The sequence below is a fragment of the Suricata suricatta genome, chromosome 17, assembly GCF_006229205.1.
Source record: "Suricata suricatta isolate VVHF042 chromosome 17, meerkat_22Aug2017_6uvM2_HiC, whole genome shotgun sequence".
In the NCBI taxonomy this organism is placed as follows: domain Eukaryota; kingdom Metazoa; phylum Chordata; class Mammalia; order Carnivora; family Herpestidae; genus Suricata; species Suricata suricatta.
This window is the reverse complement of record NC_043716.1, coordinates 16191809-16209635: the sequence shown is the minus strand read 5'-3', so window position 1 is coordinate 16209635 and position 17827 is coordinate 16191809. Positions and strand designations below refer to the sequence as shown.

Below are 17827 nucleotides of genomic sequence, written 5' to 3'. Positions count from 1 at the left end.
TGAGCCACCCAACTGCTCCAAAATGTTTGTTTATTTTGAGAGAGAGCTGGAGCAGGGAAAGGGCAGAGAAAGAGGGAGAGAGAGAACCCCAAGCAGGCTCTGCACAGTCAACACAGAGCCCTTCATGAGGGCTCTCAGGAACCATGAGATCATGACCTGAGTCGAAATCAAAGTGTTAGACGCTTAACCAACCTACCAGGTGCCCCTCAAATATTTTTAGATATATCTGAATATTTCTTTTTTTTCTTTTACTGTTTTGTATATTCCTTGGGATTTTTCGTATATAAAATAATGTCAGCAACTAGTTTTATTTCTTCCTTTCTATTATGTATTTCTTCACTTTGCTTTCTTTATTGTATGGGTTGCAATTCTAATACAGTGTTCTAAGAGGAGTGATGAGAATAGACATCTTCTTAGTTTTTAATTCTTAGGGGGAAGCTTTTAGTCTTTAATCATTATGATGTTAGATGTAGGTTTTTTGTAGATACCCTTAGGAAGGTTAATGATATCCCCTTCTATTCCTAGTCTTTTGACCATTTTTATCATAAATGGATGTTGAATTTGTCATATCTTTTTCTGCTGCCATTAATATAATCATGTGTTTCTTTTATCTTTAGCCTATTTAGAATGGTGACTTAAATTCAGGAACTTAAAGGTGGTCCTTGTATTTCCTCTTCCTTTCAGTTTTCTAGGAGTATGTACTAATACTTTTGATTTCTTTTTTCCTTGGTTAGTTTGGCAGAGGTCTTTCAGTTTTGTTGATTTTCTTTTTTTTTAATTACCCAAAGGAACCATCTTCTAGTTTTATTGATTTTTTTTCTCCATTGGCTTTTTGTTTTAATAATTTCATTGATTTCTACTCTGTTTCTTTAATATATTCTTTCTTACAGTTATTTTTGGCGCTACTTGCCTTTCTATTTTTAGGGTTTTTTGTTTTGTTTTGTTTTGTTTTGATCTTAGAGAGCTTGAGCAGGGGAGAGGCAAAGGGAGAGAGAGAGAATCCCAAGCAGGATTCACACTGAGTATGGATCCCAGGACCCTGGGATCATGACCTGAGCTGACACCAAGAGTTAGACACTCAACTGACTGAGCCACCCAGCCACCCCTTTCTAGATTCTTTTTTTTTTTTTAGTGTTTTATTTATTTTTGAGACAGAGAGAGGCAGAGCATGAGCGGGGAGGGGCAGAGAGAGAGGGAGACACAGAACCTGAAGCAGGCTCCAGGCTCCGAGCCGGCAGCACAGAGCCTGACGCGGGGCTCGAACACACGAACGTGCGGTCATGACCTGAGCCGAAGCCAGACGCTTAACCGACTGAGCCACCCAGGTGCCCCTCTAGATTCTTAAGATATAAGCTTAGATCATTTATTTGAAATCTCTTCTTTTTTTCTAATACAGATTTAGTGCCTTAAATTTCTTTTAAAAAATTGTTTTAAGTTTATTTATTTTGAGAGAAAGAGAGCACACGTAGAGGAGGAGCAGAGAAGGAGAGACAGAATCCCAAGCAGGCTCCGTACCGTCAATGTGGAGCCCAATGTGGGGCTCAGACTCACAAACTGTGAGATCATGACCTGAGCCAAGATCAAGAGACTGACGCTTAACCAACTGTGGCACCCCTAGTGCCTTAAATTTCTATGTAAGCACTGCATTAGTTGTATATTACAAATTTTGTGTTGTATTTTTATTTGCACTCAATTTGTATTCTTTCCTAAATTTCCCTTGAAGCTTCTTTATTGACCCATGGATTATTTAGAAGTGTGTGTCTAATTTTCAAATTTTGTGGGTTTTATAAAGGTACATTTCTGTTGCTGATTTTAGATACACCATGGTCATATAATCATTATTTTGTATGAATTGAAATTTTTTACATTTGTTAAGATTTGTTTTATGGCCCAGAATATAATGTCTTGGTGTGAATATCATATGTGTTCTTGAAAAGAATGTTTATGGCTTTTGTCAGAGTATTCTAGAAATGTCATTTCATAAAATTGGTTGATAGTGTTCTTCTATATATTTCCAGACTACTTTTTCTTTGAATTTCTGAGAGAGGAGTGTTGGAGTCTCCCAGTATAATTATAGACTTGTTTTATTTCTCTTTTCACTTGTATCAGTTTTTGTTTTTTGTTTTTTAAGTAAACTCTATGCCCAGTATTGGTTTTGGACTCAGAATTCCAAGATCAAGAGTTTGCATGCTCTACAGACTGCGGCAGCCAGGTGCCCCGCTTTTCTGATATTGTATATACAGCTCCAAATTTTTCATGTTGTTTTTAAAAAATATTTTGTATTTCTCTACTAAGAACTGATGTCTTTTCAGTTGTTTCCAGAATGTTAACCATTATCTCATTTATTCTGATTATAATAACTGCTTTTAAGTCTCGGTGTGATTATTCCAACATGAGTTATCTCAAAATAGGCATCTGGTGGTCCTCTCTTCCATTGATAATTTGTCACATTTATCAGTTGTGTGTGTGCTTGCATGTAGGATAATTTTGGATTTTATCTTGGACATTGTGAATATTTCTGAATCGTATTAATATCCTCTAGAGAATGTTGATTTGTTTTCTTTGTTTTAGTAGACACCAACTGGTTTGTATGGGAAGTTCTGTCTCACTTTCTGTTTGTGGTAGTTTTAGTAGCAGTTGGATTTGCCCTGTGCTATGCCTCTCAGTGATAGTATGAGGCTCGGGAGTGGTATATAATATAGATTAGTTCCCTTTAATGTAGTCTTTGCTACACTTCTTTAAGTGTGTTTTACACAAGTGCAAATACAGTATTTGTTTTTGGCATATACCAAAACAAAAGAAGTAGGGATCTATTTTCCAGCTCTCTCTTCCCCATGATTTTCCTCCATTCTCTTCAGTTTCCAGTGGTTTTTCCCTGTTCTTCTCCTTCTTCCTCCCTCTTCCTCCTTCTTCCTCTTCCCTCCTCTTTCCTCCCCCTCCTTCCTCCTCCTCCTTCTTCTCCTCCTTCCTCCTCCTCTCTCCTCCAGAGAAAAAGAGAGAGAGAGAGAGAGAGAGAGAGAGAGAGAGCAAGCGCGTTCAAGAGAGCAGGTACACACAAGTGGGAGAGTGCTGTGCTGTCAGCACAGAGCCGGACACAGGGCTTGAACTCCACGAACCAACCGTGAGATTGTGACCTGAGCTGAAGTTGGACATTTAACTGACTGAGCCACTCAGATGCCTATTCTCTCTCTCTTTTTTAATGTTTATTCATTTTTGAGAGATAGGATAGAGAAAGGCAGAGCAGAAGTGGGGAAGGGTCAGAGAGAGAAGGAGACACAATCCAGAGCTCCCTGTTCTTTTGATCTGAAAGACAGGTTTTTCTATGAGCATTTAGACCTGTGCGTTGTAGTTACTCATCACTGGGGCTACACTTACGTGAAGTTGGGAAAGGAGAGAGGAGTTTAAAAAAATAACAAGAATTCCCCCTCATACTTTTTGGACCAACAGGGGCCCTGTTTTCCAATTTTTCTGGTCAGAGAGAGATTTTCTCACAGTTTTTTTGTGTGGTTTTTTTTGTTTGTTTTTGTTTTTTTATTTTTTCTATTGCTAGGGCAGTCCATTTCTGTGGCTGAGGAGAGAAAAAAAGAAAATGGCTTTTCCCCCTACAATCTCTAGACTACAGGATCTCCTTTTCCTGCTCCTTTGGACAGAATGAGGAGATTTCTTTAAGGGTTTCCTTGTCAACACCCTCAACATAGAGTTCTGTAACTCCTGCCATTCTTAGGTCAAAGCTAGGAGTTAAAGGAGGAAAAGAGAATTAGGAAACTCATGGCTATTCCTATCATTCTTCACATTTTAACTTTCTCCCCAGTAATTTATATTACCTATGGAATAATGATGTATACTTTGGCTATTTATATGTTGGTGAATTAGCTACTTTCTCTGAATGATTTCAATAATATCTACATATATATTTAAGGAATATTATTCCCTTATTGTGTTTGCTCTGGATGTTTCAGTTTCTGTGTTTGACTCTCAATTTTTTTTGACATACAAAATTTTAAAATGTATTAGTCTTGGGGCACCTGGATGGCTTAGTTGGTTAAACGTCTGACTTCAGCTCAGGTCATGATCTCTGTGTTTGTAGGTTTGAGCTCTGCATTAGGCACTGTACTAACAGCTCAAAACCTGGAGCCTGCTTCGGATCCTGTGTCTCCCTCTCTTTCTACCCCTCGCTGTTCACACTCTTTCTCTCTCTCAAAAATAAACATTATTGGGGCGCCTGGGTGGCTCAGTCGGTTAAGCCTCCGGCTCCGGCTCAGGTCAGATCTCACATTCGTGGGTTCGAGCCCCGCGTCAGGCTCTGTGCTCACAGCTCAGAGCCTGGAGCCTGCTTCCGGTTCTGTGTCTCCTTCTCTCTCTGCCCCTCCCCCTCTCATCCTCTGTCTCTCTCTGTATCAAAAATAAATAAAACATTAAAAAAAATAAATAAAACATTAAAAAAACATTGAAAAAATGCATTAGTCTTTTGTGAATAAAAAAAAAAGATGCTAGTAGCCTTTTTGTTGTTCTTCAGAGTCAGAATATGTATTATTCTAGTTCTAAAAATGTTCTATTTTATTTTTCTCTAATTGGAAGTACAATGTGAAGTAAAATTTCTTAAAATTATAAAAGCAGTTACTCTAAAAATTCAGATAATGTGGATGTCTAGATTAGCAAGTAATGCTTTTCTTTTCTGATTCTTCTTCCTCTTTTTTTTTTTTTTTTTTTAAATTCAAGTTAGTTAGCATACAGTGTAGTCTTAGTTTCGGGAGTAGAACTCAGTGATTCATCTCTTTCCATGCCCACATACTTCCCGATACCCTTTCTAGGTAACCATGGATTACCTTAGACTAGTTTTGCCTATTTGAGAATTTATCACGGGAATCATTAAGTATGTATTCTTTGTTTCTGGCTTCTTTTACTGAGTGAGCATAATGCTTTTGATATTCATCTGTTTTTTTTACAAGTATTGTTTATTTTTTATTGCTGTGAATAGTGTTTCATTGTGTGAATATACCATAATTCTGTTCTACATTTATTTGTTGATAGACATTTGTATTATTTGCAGTTTTGGACTGTTATGAATAAAGCTACTGTGTACAAGTTTTTGTGTGCCTGTGTTTTCTTTTCTTTGAATAAATGACAGATAGTTCAGGAATTGCTCCTTCATATAGTAAATACTTACTTTTCTTGATGTGCATCTGCTAAACAATTTTCCAAAATGGTTGTAATATTTTATACTCCCATGAGCACTGTAATGATTTCTAGTTTCTGACCTTGTACATTTATCATTTCTTATGTTTTCTATAAGTATCTTTGGTATAGATTCCGTAAAGTGGTGTTTTTGTTTGAAATGGTAAGTGCATATGTTTTTGCTAGATTTTTCTCCATAAGGTTTATAAATTTTTTTTTTACCGCTGCTAATGGTTGAGTACAGACATATTTCCCTTCTATCCCACCATCAACATGTGGTCAATGTTTGCTTTTCTGGTAGATACAAAAATTAAATCTTAGTATAGTTTTCATTTGTAGTTCTTTTGCTTGGAGTGATTTTGAACATACTTTCATATATTTAATGATTCCTTATTTTTTTTCTTCTGTGAATTACACATATCTGCTGGATTTTTTTCTGTTTGCTGTTTTCAGAAACTTTCCTGATAGTAGGATATCAGATTGTTGTCTTTTTTCTTTCCTTTTTTTTTTTTTAAACATTTATTTATTTTGAGATAGAAAAAGCACAAGTGGGGAAGGGGCAGAGAGAGGAAGAGAGAGAATCCCAAGCAGGATCTACACTGACGTTGTAGGGCATGATACAGACCTTGAATCCATAAACAGTGAGATAGATCCTGGCCTTAAGCCCAAGTCTGATGCTTAACCAACTGAGCTATGCAGGCACCTCTCTTTCCTTTTTTTTTAAATTTTAAACTCTTTACATATTAGGGATATTACCCCTTTGTAAACATAAGTTTCAAACTTTCCCCCCAAGTTTATCTTTTGTCTTTTTGCTGGGGGTGTCTTTTTCCATGGCTTCTCCTCCCAAGTTTTCTTTTTTATATTGTTAAATACGTATCAGTCTTTGTCATTATTGTTTTGGCTTTGGAACAGTTAGGAAAATTTCTTCAGTCCCTCATTATGGAGGAACTTATTTCCTTTTAGTACTTGTATAGTTTCATTTTTAAACATTTTATTTATTTTACATAATCTTTACACCCAGTGTAGGGCTCACACGAATAATTCCCAAGATCAAGAGTCACATGCTCTTCCAGTTAAGCCAGCCAGGTGCCTCAGTTTCACTTTTTATGTTTGTATTTCCCATATATAATTCCCATATGTTGTATTTATGTTTGTATTGCCTTTATGTAATTCTAGTGTTCAGTTTGAGGAAGAGGTGTTATTTTTTTTCCAAATAGTTACTGGAGTCTCCAGACATCATTTGTATATTTCTGATTCCTTTTTTCCTTATTTACTTGGGGTACTCTATAAGCCAGTAATGTTTATGTAAGATATGTGATAGGGTTATAATTTTTATATATTTTTTCTGAATGGTTCTCAGTTTTCTCTGCATCTATTTCTTCCTTTAATTGTATGCTAAATTCCAAGGTAGACCTATATGGGTTTGTTTCTTGACTATCTTTTAGATTATTAATTTGCTTGTCCTTTTTATAGTATTCTAATAATGCCATAGTTTTGTGTTATCTTTTGATATTTGGTAGGGTAAATGTCCCTCATTATTTTTTATTTCTCTGATTTTTCTGGAGAATAAGATGCTGTCCTATTCTTAGAAGTATGCTATAGATTAGGAAAATGAGGCTACACAAGTCCATCGTTGGTAAATAGTGTTGCCAGAATTCATGTCCAGGCAGTGGCAGTGACATTCTAGAACCCAGGTTCTGAAGCCTGTCCATTATGACAGCTATTTTTAAAACTGAGTAATCTGTTATAAAGGAACTGGTAACAGGACACCAGGGAATTTACTGGTTATTGGTAAGATTTATTTACAGAATGATACAGATTTTAATGTGAATCAGGTTTATGGGGGAAACAGTTGTCTGCGTGAAATTCATTACTTTCTCCCGTTGTGTTTTTCTTTGGAATGTCTGTATTAGAATTGATTAAACACTGGCAAGTGATATCTTTTCAGATTGAGGAACTATTGTCCTAGCAGACCACACTTCTCTCTCAGTGAAATTCTAGGCCACAGATAATTTTGTATATGCTGTCAGAAAATGATCTTATAGTAATTATTTTTAGTGGTTTTTGCTTTTTCTGACTTTTCTCTTCTATTTCTCTTCAATAGTTTATGCCATTGTGGCTTCATTCATACAGATGAACCAGGGATTGGGATAGCAGTATAAAATTAGAATCAGAGAACTGATTGCCCAGCAGGATGCCATCAACTAACCGAGCGGGCAGCCTGAAGGACCCTGAAATTGCAGAGCTATTCTTCAAAGAAGATCCAGAGAAGCTCTTCACAGATCTCAGAGAAATTGGCCATGGAAGCTTCGGAGCAGTGTATTTTGTAAGTGTTAAAGGCTTTCATATCAGTGACTAGCATTTACTTAACATCTGTTCCTGGCAGAGTTAAAAAACAATAATATAAAGAGTTATAGGTAGTACATTTTATAATCACTTGCATCGATATACGTGTATAGTACGAAAGTAGATAGTTTTATTTATTGAGCTTCTTGGATTATTGAAAAAATGGGAAAGAATATGATTTTGCTTTACATGTTTAGCATTTTAATACAGCGGTTTGAAGAGTCTAATGACTTCCATTACTACAGAATTAAATATTGTAGAAGAATTCTGATTTCTGTAAAGTCTCATACAGTTAATTTTAGTATTGTGGAAATCTAGGATTATTTGACAGAAGAATATGTACCAAAGTCTTTTTTTCTTGTGTGTGTATGTATGTGTGTTATGCTAAAATAATCATCAAATTTACCATTTTAAACATTTTTAAGTGTACAGTTTGTGGCGTTGATTATACACACAATGTTGTGCAACCATTACTGTTACCTATTTTCAAAACTTTTTCATCACCCCAAACAGAAACTATGTGTTTATTAGCAATAAGTCCTTCCCCTTCTACTCAATCTCTAATCTACTTCTTGTCTATGATTTTGCCTAGTCTAGATATTTCATATAAATGTAATGATACGATATTTGTACTTTTGTGTATAGCTTATATCACTCAGCATAATGTATAGCATAATAATCACTTTGCAGGTCAACCATGTTGTAGCATGTATCAGTACTTCATACCTTTTTATAGCTGGATAATATCCCATTACATGTACCATAGTTTGTTTATCCATTCATCTGTTGATGGATACTAGATTGTGCCATCTTTTGGCTATTGTGAACAAATGGTGTGATGAACATTGGTGTACAGATACCTGTTTGAGTCAGTGTTTTCAAATTTGGGTGTGTACCTAATAGTGAAAATACTAGACCATGTAGCAATTTTATGTTTAACTTTTTGAGGAACTGCCCGTGCTCCATAGTGGCTGTACTGTTTCCATTCTCACCAGTAATTTACTGGAGGGCCAGTTACTTCACATCCTCACAAATGCCTGTAATTTTTTATTATTTTGATTATAGCCATCCTACCAGGTATGTAGTACTGTATCTTGATATTCTGGTTTGTATTTCTCTGTTGACTAATAATCTTTGATCATCTTTTCATGTACTTATTAGCCATTTGCATATCTTTTTTGAAGAAAAGTCTATTCAAGTCCTTTGCCTCTTTTAAAATTTGGGTTGTCTCTCTGTTGTTGAGTTATAAAAGATCTTTATGTATTCTGAATATTAAGTCCTTATCAGATACATGATTTGCAAATATTTTCTCCCTTTCTATGCTTTGTCTTTTCACTTTCTTGATGAAGATGACCTTTGATATACAAAAGTTTAAAATTTGGATGAAGTCCAGTTGGTCTATTTGTTGTTGTTGTTGTTTATATTTTTGGTGTCCTAATTATCCATTGACAAAACTCAAGATTGTAAAGATTTACCCTTATGTTTTCTTCTAAGAGTTTTATGATCTTAGCTTTTATATACAGGTCATTTGATTTGTTTTGAGTTAATTTTTGGATATGTTGTGAGGTAAAGGTCCAACTTGATTCTTTTGTATGTTGAAATCCAGTTGTTCAGCGTTCCAGTGCCCTCTATTGAAGAGACTATTCTTTCTCTGTTGAATTATCTTGACATTTTTGTGAAATCAGTTAATCATATTGTATAGGTTTATTTCTGAACTCTCAGTTCTATTCCTTTTGTCTACATATCCATCTTTATGCTAGTGTCATACTGTTTTGATTACTGTAGCTTTGTACTAAGTTTGAGATCAGGGACAACTTTATTATTTTTTTTAAGGATAGTTTTGTCTATTTGGGGCCTCTTGCCATTCCATATGAATTTGAGGGTTGGCTTTTCCATTTCTGCTGTTGGAATTTGGTTAGAGATTGTTTAAATTTGTAGATCATGCTTGGTAGTATTGGCCTCTTACCAATATTAAGTCTTACTATCCATGAACACAGTATGTCTTTTGTAAACATATTTAACTTTTCTTTAATGTTGTTCAGCAATGTTTTGTAGTTTTCAGTACCACAAAGGTTATAGTTCTTGCTTAAATTTAGTCATCAATATGTTATTCTTTTAGAAGCTATTTTAAATGGAATTACTTACTTAATTTCCTCTTCAGATTCATTGCTGGTATATAGGAGCAGCTGATTTTTTTGTGTTGATTTTTACACTACAATTTTGCTAACTTTATTAGCTGTATAGTGTCTTTCATGTGGATACTGTGTCACTCCCTGAGGGGAGTTGCAAAAATAGGCAGGGGAGCGCCACTCCCTGTCAGAGGAGAAGCCAGAAGATCAAAGATCAACCGCCTGTACATATATCTTGGATTACTGTTATCTCAATTTAGTCAGGACTCTTCCAGTTTCAGTGGTGAAAGTCCCATGTCCTAGAAACCCCATAGCCCAGGTCAAAATGAGAATGTTTTTCATCCTACATGTATCTGTAACACATAATATTTATATCCTGTTCACTCGCCATTTAATTTTTTATTATTTAAAAAAAATTTAATGTCTGTTTATTTTTGAGAGAGAGAAAGTGAGGAGAGTGAGCAGGGGAGGGGCAGAGAGAGAGGGAGAAACAGAATCTGAGGCAGGCTCCAGGCTCTGAGCTGTCAGCACAGAGCCTGATGTGGGGCTCGAACCCATGAACTGTGAGATCATGACCTAAGCCAAAGTTGGACGCATAACCTACTGAATCACCCAGGCGCCTGCATTTAATTTTTAAAATGAAAATGTGTAGTTTGTTTTATAAAATTTTGAGGTACTGCTTATTTTTCTTAAGAATAAGTGTAGATGTATACCAGTTAATTGCTATATCATATTTTGTCATGTATCTATTTGATATATCAAATTCACTTTATCATTCCACATAATTAGATATTAAGGTTTTTCAACCCTGCCTGGTTTTTTTGCTGTTAAAAAATAATACTTAAATAAAATTATTAATTATATAATTAAAATTGTAGAATTATAATAATTGTAATTCTATAATTGTTAGTTATTAAAAATAATGAACTTATAATTATATTTCCTCTTAATGGACATGTTTGCCAGTTTGGAGGGAAAATGAGGAAAAGGAAAATAAAGCAATGCGAATATCCTAGAAAACAATGAAACAGAATATTAGACAGGAGACTATTGAAGGGATCCTTGAATTATCAATTTTTTAAAATTTATTTATTTATTTTGGGAGGGTAGGGGCAGAGAGAGAGAGAGGGAGAAAGAATCCCCAACAGGCACTGGGCTGTCAGTGCAGAGCTGGACACAGGGCTCAAACTCATGAACTGTGAGATCCTTAGCCAAAAACAAGCGTTGGGCACTTAACCAACTGAGCCACTCAGGTGCCCCAAATTGTCAATTATTAAAAACTGTGACACAGGGGTGCTGGGGTGGCTCAGTTGGTTAACCGTCTGACTTTGGCTCCTGTCATAATCTTGCAGTTTGAGAGTTTGAGCCTCACATCAGGCTCTGTGCTGAAAGCTCAGAGCCTGGACCCTACTTCATAATCTGTGTCTGCCTCTCTCTCTGCCCCTCCCCTGCTCATCCTCTGTCTCTCTCTCAAAAATGAATAAATAATAATAAAGTTTTTTAAAAAAGACTATTTTTCTAGAGCAGTTATAATGAGGTTCACAGCAAAATTGGAAGTACAGAGGTATCTCATAAATTATCACTTGCACATGCAGCCTCCCCCATTATCAAAATCCTCCACCAGAATATAACTGATGAACCTACAGTGACATAACATAATCACCATAGTTTACATGAGGGCTCATCGTTGTACATTCCATGGGTTTACAAATGTATAATTGACAAATTCCCATCATCATACAGAGCATTTTCACTGACTTGAAAAAAACATCTATGCAGTTTTTTGTGTGGATATGTTTTTAAATTCCTTTGAGTAAATACCAGGGAGTGCCATTGCTGGATTGTATGGTAAAGTATATCTAATTTTGTCAGAAACAACTAAACTATTGTCTGTATGCCATTTTCCATTCCCACTAGCATTGAATGAGAGTTCTTTTGCTCCACATCCTCAGCAGTACCAAAGGACACTGTCAGTGTTTCACATTTTACCCATTCTAATTGTATCTAATGGTATCTCATGTTTTTAATTTCTGTTTTCCTGGTAATAGGTGAACCATCTTTGCATCAGCCTATTTACCATCTGTATATTCTCTTTGGTAAGGTGTTCGGGTGTTAGGCCTATTTTAAAATCAGGCTGTTTGTTATTGTTGAATTTTAAGAGCCCATTCGGTCCAGAGCTTTGCTTTATTGGGAAAGTTTTTATTACTAATTCAGTCTACTTACTACTTATAGTAAGTAATAAGTGATAGTATTCAAATGTTCTATTTTTTCATGGTTTAGCTTTGGTAGGTTTTGTATTTTTAGGAATTTGCCCTTTTCATCTAACTTTTTGGCATATAGTTTTCCATAGTACACTTATAGTTTTCCATAGTACACTTTTTATTTTTGTAAAAGCAGTAGTACTGTCTCCATTTTAATTTCTGATTTTAGTAATTTTAGTAATCTTTTTTCCTTAGTCTGCTTAGCCAAAGGTTTGTCAATTTTTTTAAGAACTAACTTTTGATTTTTTTTGATATTGTTCTGTTTTATCTCTGCTTTAATCTTTATTATTTCCTTCTCTAACTTTGGGTTTAGTTCTTCTTTTTCTAGTTCCTTAAGTTGCAAAGTTAATGTGAGATTTTTCTTGTTTTTTTCTTTTTTATCTTTTTTTTAAAAATGTGTTTATTGCTATACATTTTCTCCTGAGCACTTCTTTACTTGGTCCCATAAGTTTTGATATTTTGTATTTTTGTTTTCATTCAACTCTAGGTATTTCTAATTTTCCTTGTGATTTCTTCTTTGATTTATTTGTTGTTTAGAAGCATGTTGTGTATAATTTGTACAACTTTGTGAATATTCTAGTTTCCTTTTTTGTTACTGATTTCTAACTTTATCCCATTGAGATCAGAGAAAATTCTTTGTAAGATACCTATTTTTTTTAATTTATTGAGAGTTGATTTGTGGCCTACCATATGGTCTGTCCTGGAAAGCGTCCCATGTGCATTGAGAAGAATGTATAGTCTATTGGTGGGTAGCATGTTCTATATGTATATTAATTCTAATTGGTTAATTGTGTTAAATTCTCTGTTTCCTTGTTCATCTTCTATCTGGTTGTTTTCACCATTATTATGAGGGGGGTATTAAAGACTCTAGCTATTATTGTAGAACTGTTAAATACCTCTTCAATTCTGTCAATTTTTGCTTCATATATTTTAATGATCTGTCATTAGGTATTGTAAATGTTTATAATTGTTATATCTCGTTGTGGTGAACTTTTATTAATATATAATATCTTTGTCTCTTGTGACTATTTTTGGCTTAAGCCTTTCGATTTACAAGTCTTTTTGTGGACTCAATTTTTCATTTCTTTTAAGTAAATACCTAGGATGGAATTGTTGGATCCTATTGCAGGTATATGTTTAGTTTTATGTCCAGTTGTCAGACTTCTTCATTAAGTAGAAATTTTACACTTGCATCAGCAGTATATGAAAATTCTGTTTGCTTCATATCCTCTCCATCATTAGGTGTTGATAGTCATTTTAATTTGAGTCATTTTGGTAGATGTGTAATAGTATTTCAGTAAAGGTTTAACATACATTTCCCTGATGATTGGTGATATTAAGTACTTTTTCGTAGATTTAATGGCCATTCATGTATCTTTGGAAAGTTTTTATTCAAATGTTTTGCCCAGTTTTTTAAAAATTTGGTTGTGTTTTTTGTTGTTGTTGAGATGTATGAGTTCTTTGTATATACTAGATACTTGCCAATATTATGTATTTATGAATATTTTTCCCAGAACTGGGAAATTATAAGTATTGTGCTGTTTGTTGGATATAATGATCTATGCATGTCAAGTTGATAACATGCATTCTTCAAATCTTTTGCATCCCTTCTGATTTCATTTGTTTTTCATGTGCATGTTCTATCAGTAACTCAAAGATGTATACCGATTGTGAATTTATCTGTTTTTCCTTTTAGCTCTCTCTCATTTTGCTTTATGCATTTCTAAGCTGAATTACTAATAATATACAAATTTTGGATTATTGTATCTTATTCTTGAATTGTCCCATTATCATTACAAAATGTCATGCTTTATCTTTAATAGTATTTCTTGCTTTAAAATCTACTCTGGGGTGTGCCTGGGTAGCTCATGTAGTTAAGTTTATGACTCCTGATTTTGGCTCCTGGTTTGTGGGATTGAGCCCCGCCCCATGTTGGGGTCTGTTCTGATGGCTGGGAGCCTACTTTGAATTCAGTTTCTCTCCCTCTTTCACTGTCCCTCTCACGCGTACATGTGTTCTCTCTCTCTCTCGCAAAATAAACAAACATTCAAAAATCTACTTTGATGTTAATCAGACATCTTTCTTTGGCTAATACTTGCACGGTATTTCTGCAAGATCATGACCCGAGCCAAAACCAAGAGTTATATGCTCAACTGACTGAGCCACCCAGGCACCCCTCCTTTTTCATTTATTATTTCTGAAACCTTATATTTAAAGTGTTTCTCATTTTTGTTGTCTTTCACCCCCAAAATTTCTTTCCCACTTTTATTGCAATATGACACACACACACACACACACACACACACACACACACACATCATAGTGTAAGTTTAAGGTGTGTGGTGTATTGATTTGATACATTTATATATTGCAAAATGATGACCACTATGTCATTAACTAATATCTCCTTCCTGTCAACATAATTATCATTTCCTTTTTGTAATAAGAACATTTAAGATCTACTCTCTTAGCAACTTCCAAGTATATAATACAGTATTATTAGCTATAACCATTATGCTGTACATTAAATTCCCAGAACTTGATAATCTTCTAACTGGAACTTTGTACCCTTTGACCTGTATCTCCCCATTTTCCCCACCTCCCCACCCCTGGTAATTACTATTATATTTTTTTTTTCTGAGTTTGGCTTCTTTAGATTCCATATGTAAGTGATAATATATAGTATTTGTCTTTCTTTTCCTTTTAAGTTTATTTATTTAAGCAATCTCTACACATCGTAGAGCTTGAACTTGTGAACCCAAGATCAAGAGTTGCTTGCTCTTCCAACTGAGCCAGCCAGGAGCCCTGTATTTGTCTTTTTCGGTCTGACTTATTTCACTTAGCATAATGCCCTCAGGTTTTATCCAAGTTGTTGCAAATGGCAAGATTTCCTCATTTCTCATGGGTGAATTAATATTCCATTGTATTTCTGTCTATGTGTGTGTATACCACATTTTTACCCATTTATCCTTTGGCACACACTTCAAGATATGATTGTTTCCGTATCTTGACTGTTGTGAATAATGCTGCAGGAGCCTCTGGTGGCTCAGTTGCTTAAGTGTCCTGCTCTCGTTCTCAGCTCAGGTGTGGACCTTACAGTTGTGAGTTCAAGCCCTGCACTGGGCTCCAAACTGGGTGTGGATCCTACTTAAAATAATAATAATAGTAATGCTGCAGTGAACATGGGGATATAAATATCTCTTCAGGATCCTAAATTCAGTTATTTTATATATGTACCCAGAAATGGTATTGCTGGATCATATAGGAGTTCTATTTTTAATTTTTTGAGGAATCTCCATTTTGTTTTCCTTGTGGTTATACCAATTTACATTCCCACCAGCAATACACAGGGTTCCCTTTTCTGCATTCCCTTGCCAACACTTGTTATTACTTGTCTTTTTGGCTAGAGCCATTCTGACAGGTATGAATTGGTATTTTTTTTTAATTTTTTTTAATGTTTTTTATTTATTTTTGAGAGACAGAGAGGCAGCAAGAGCAGAGGAAGGTCAGAGAGAGAGGAAGACACAGAATCTGAAGGCAGGCTCCAGGCTCTGAGCTAGCTGTCAGCACAGAGCCTGATGCGGGACTCGAACCCACACACGGTGAGATCATGACCTGAGCCGAAGTTGGACGCTTAACCGACTGAGCCACCCAGGCGCCCCTGAATTGATATCTTTATGTAGTTTTGATTTGAATTCCCTGATGATTAGTGATGTTGAGTACCTTTTCATTTACCTGTTGTCTTTTTTGGAAAAATACCTGTTCAGGTACTCTTGTTCATTTTTTAATCGGGTTATTTTTAGCTGGATCTTGTTTAAATGTATTGGATATTAACCTCTTATCAGATGTATGATTTGCAAATATTTTCTTCCATTTCATAGCTTGCCCTTTCATTTAGTTGATTATTTTGCTGTGCAGAGCTATTTAATTTGATTTAGTCCCACTTACTTATTTTTGCTATTTGTTGCTTACGGTTTCTGTGTCCTCTCCAGAAAATTTCTGCCAAGAGCAAGCAAGGAGATTTTTCTCTATTTCATCTTAGTTTTAATTGAGGTGTTTTGCCCATTTATATTTGATGCAGTTACTACTTATAGTTGGGCATAAATCTATTTTTTTCCTATTTGATTTCTATCCTATCTGTTCTTTTGTTATTCTTTGTTCTTGCCTTTTTTTTTTTTAATGAGTTCCATGCCCAGTGTGGGACTTAAATTCATGACCTTAAGATGAAGAGTCACATGTTCTGTTGACCAAGCCAACCAGGTACCCCTGTTCTTGCCATCTTTAGAATCACTCAAGAGTTCATTGTTGTTGTTATTGTTTTAAATATAGGTTTTATTTCAGGTATAAGGAGGCAACAGATCAGGTAAGAATGGCCACTGGATGGTTTGTTACACTGAACAGATCCAAGCGAAAGGGGCATGCCATGCCAGAGGGGGCACATGGGGAAGCACTGAAGCACTACTTCAGTGAGGAAGCAGAAGAAGCAAGGGACAAACATGGACAGGAGCCTTTATTAGGGTTTCTATGGGAAGAAACAAGTGAGGCAAGGTAAGCAAGTTCAGGATTATCTAGAGTTTTGTTTTGTTGAAGATTTTATTTTTAAGTACTGGGGCTCAAATTTACAACCCCAAGATCAAGAGTTGCATGTTCCGTTTACTGAGCCAGCCAGGAACCCCTAGAATTACCATGCTTTCAGCAAGCTCTGGGATACAGTTGTCCCTAATTGTCTAGTATTTGGCCCTGTGGTAATTGCAGCAGAGAATAGGGGGCCTAGACTATAAGGTTGTTGGAGGTAAGAGCTCTGGATTGGTGATTTGTATGTGAAAGATGTCTTGTTTACTGTGTCTATGAATTAGCTAACTCTGGGAGTGGCAGTCCCTTCCTGTTACCAAGCCCCCAGACGACAAAGCATCAAATTACAGCAAATAAAAATACATGATGAATATATATTTTCCCCACTATGAAAAGATATATGTGTATGTGTATATGTGTATATATGTCTATATATATATTTTTCCCTATATTAACCTTTTGGTCATGCATTCTTTTATTATTCTTTTAATTGTCACCCCATTATATATTCTTATTATGGTTAACTTAGCATTTTTACCACCTCACAATGGGAAAACTTTATATCAGCCCTGTCTCTCGTTCTTTGTGCAATTTTTCTAAAATGTCCATTTGATTCTTTTTAAATTATGGATTGATTTAAAAATATTTTTAATGTTTATTTTTGGAGAGAGAGAGACAGAATGTGAGTGGATGAGGGGCAGAGAGAGTGGGAGACCTAGAATCTGAAGCAAGCTCGAGGCTCTGAATTGTCAGCACAGAACCTGACACAGGGCTCGAACCCATGAACCGTAAGATCATGACCTGAGCCACAGTCAGATGCTTAACTGACTGAGCCACCCAGGAGCCCCTCATTCTTTTTTGTATAAAGATTTCTTTTACTTTTTATTTTTTAAAAATAGTTTATTGTTAAATTGGTTTCCATATAACACCCAGTGCTCTTCCCCACAAGTGCCCTCCTCCATTACCACCACCTCTTTTCCCCCCTCCTCCTTCAACCATCAGTTCATTTTCAGTATTCAGTAGTCTCCCAGGTTTTGCGTCCCTCTCTCTCCCCAACTCTCTTTCCCCCTTCCACTCCCCATGGTCCTCCATTAGGTTTCTCCTGTTCTCCTGTTAGACCTATGAGTGCAAACATATGGTATCTGGCCTTCTCTGCCTGTCTTAGCGTGACACCCTTGAGGTCCATCCACTTTGCTACGAATGGCCATATTTCATTCTTTCTCATTGCCATGTAGTATTCCATTGTATGTATATACCACATCTTCTTGATCCATTCATCAGGTGATGAACATTTAGGCTCCTTCCAGGATTTGGCTATTGTTGACAGTGCTGCTCTGAACATTG

The 17827-nt window shown here is 35.6% G+C and overlaps 1 protein-coding gene across 1 annotated transcript in view; it reads left to right on the top strand.

Moving 5' to 3' along the window:
* Positions 1-17827, top strand: part of TAOK1 (TAO kinase 1) — a 140072-nt gene that overhangs the window by 62642 nt on the left and 59603 nt on the right. The window contains exon 2 of the mRNA XM_029927225.1: positions 7280-7501. Coding sequence (XP_029783085.1) covers positions 7370-7501 — 132 coding nt within the window. The 5' untranslated portion in view covers positions 7280-7369. The remainder of the gene's footprint in view (positions 1-7279; positions 7502-17827) is intronic.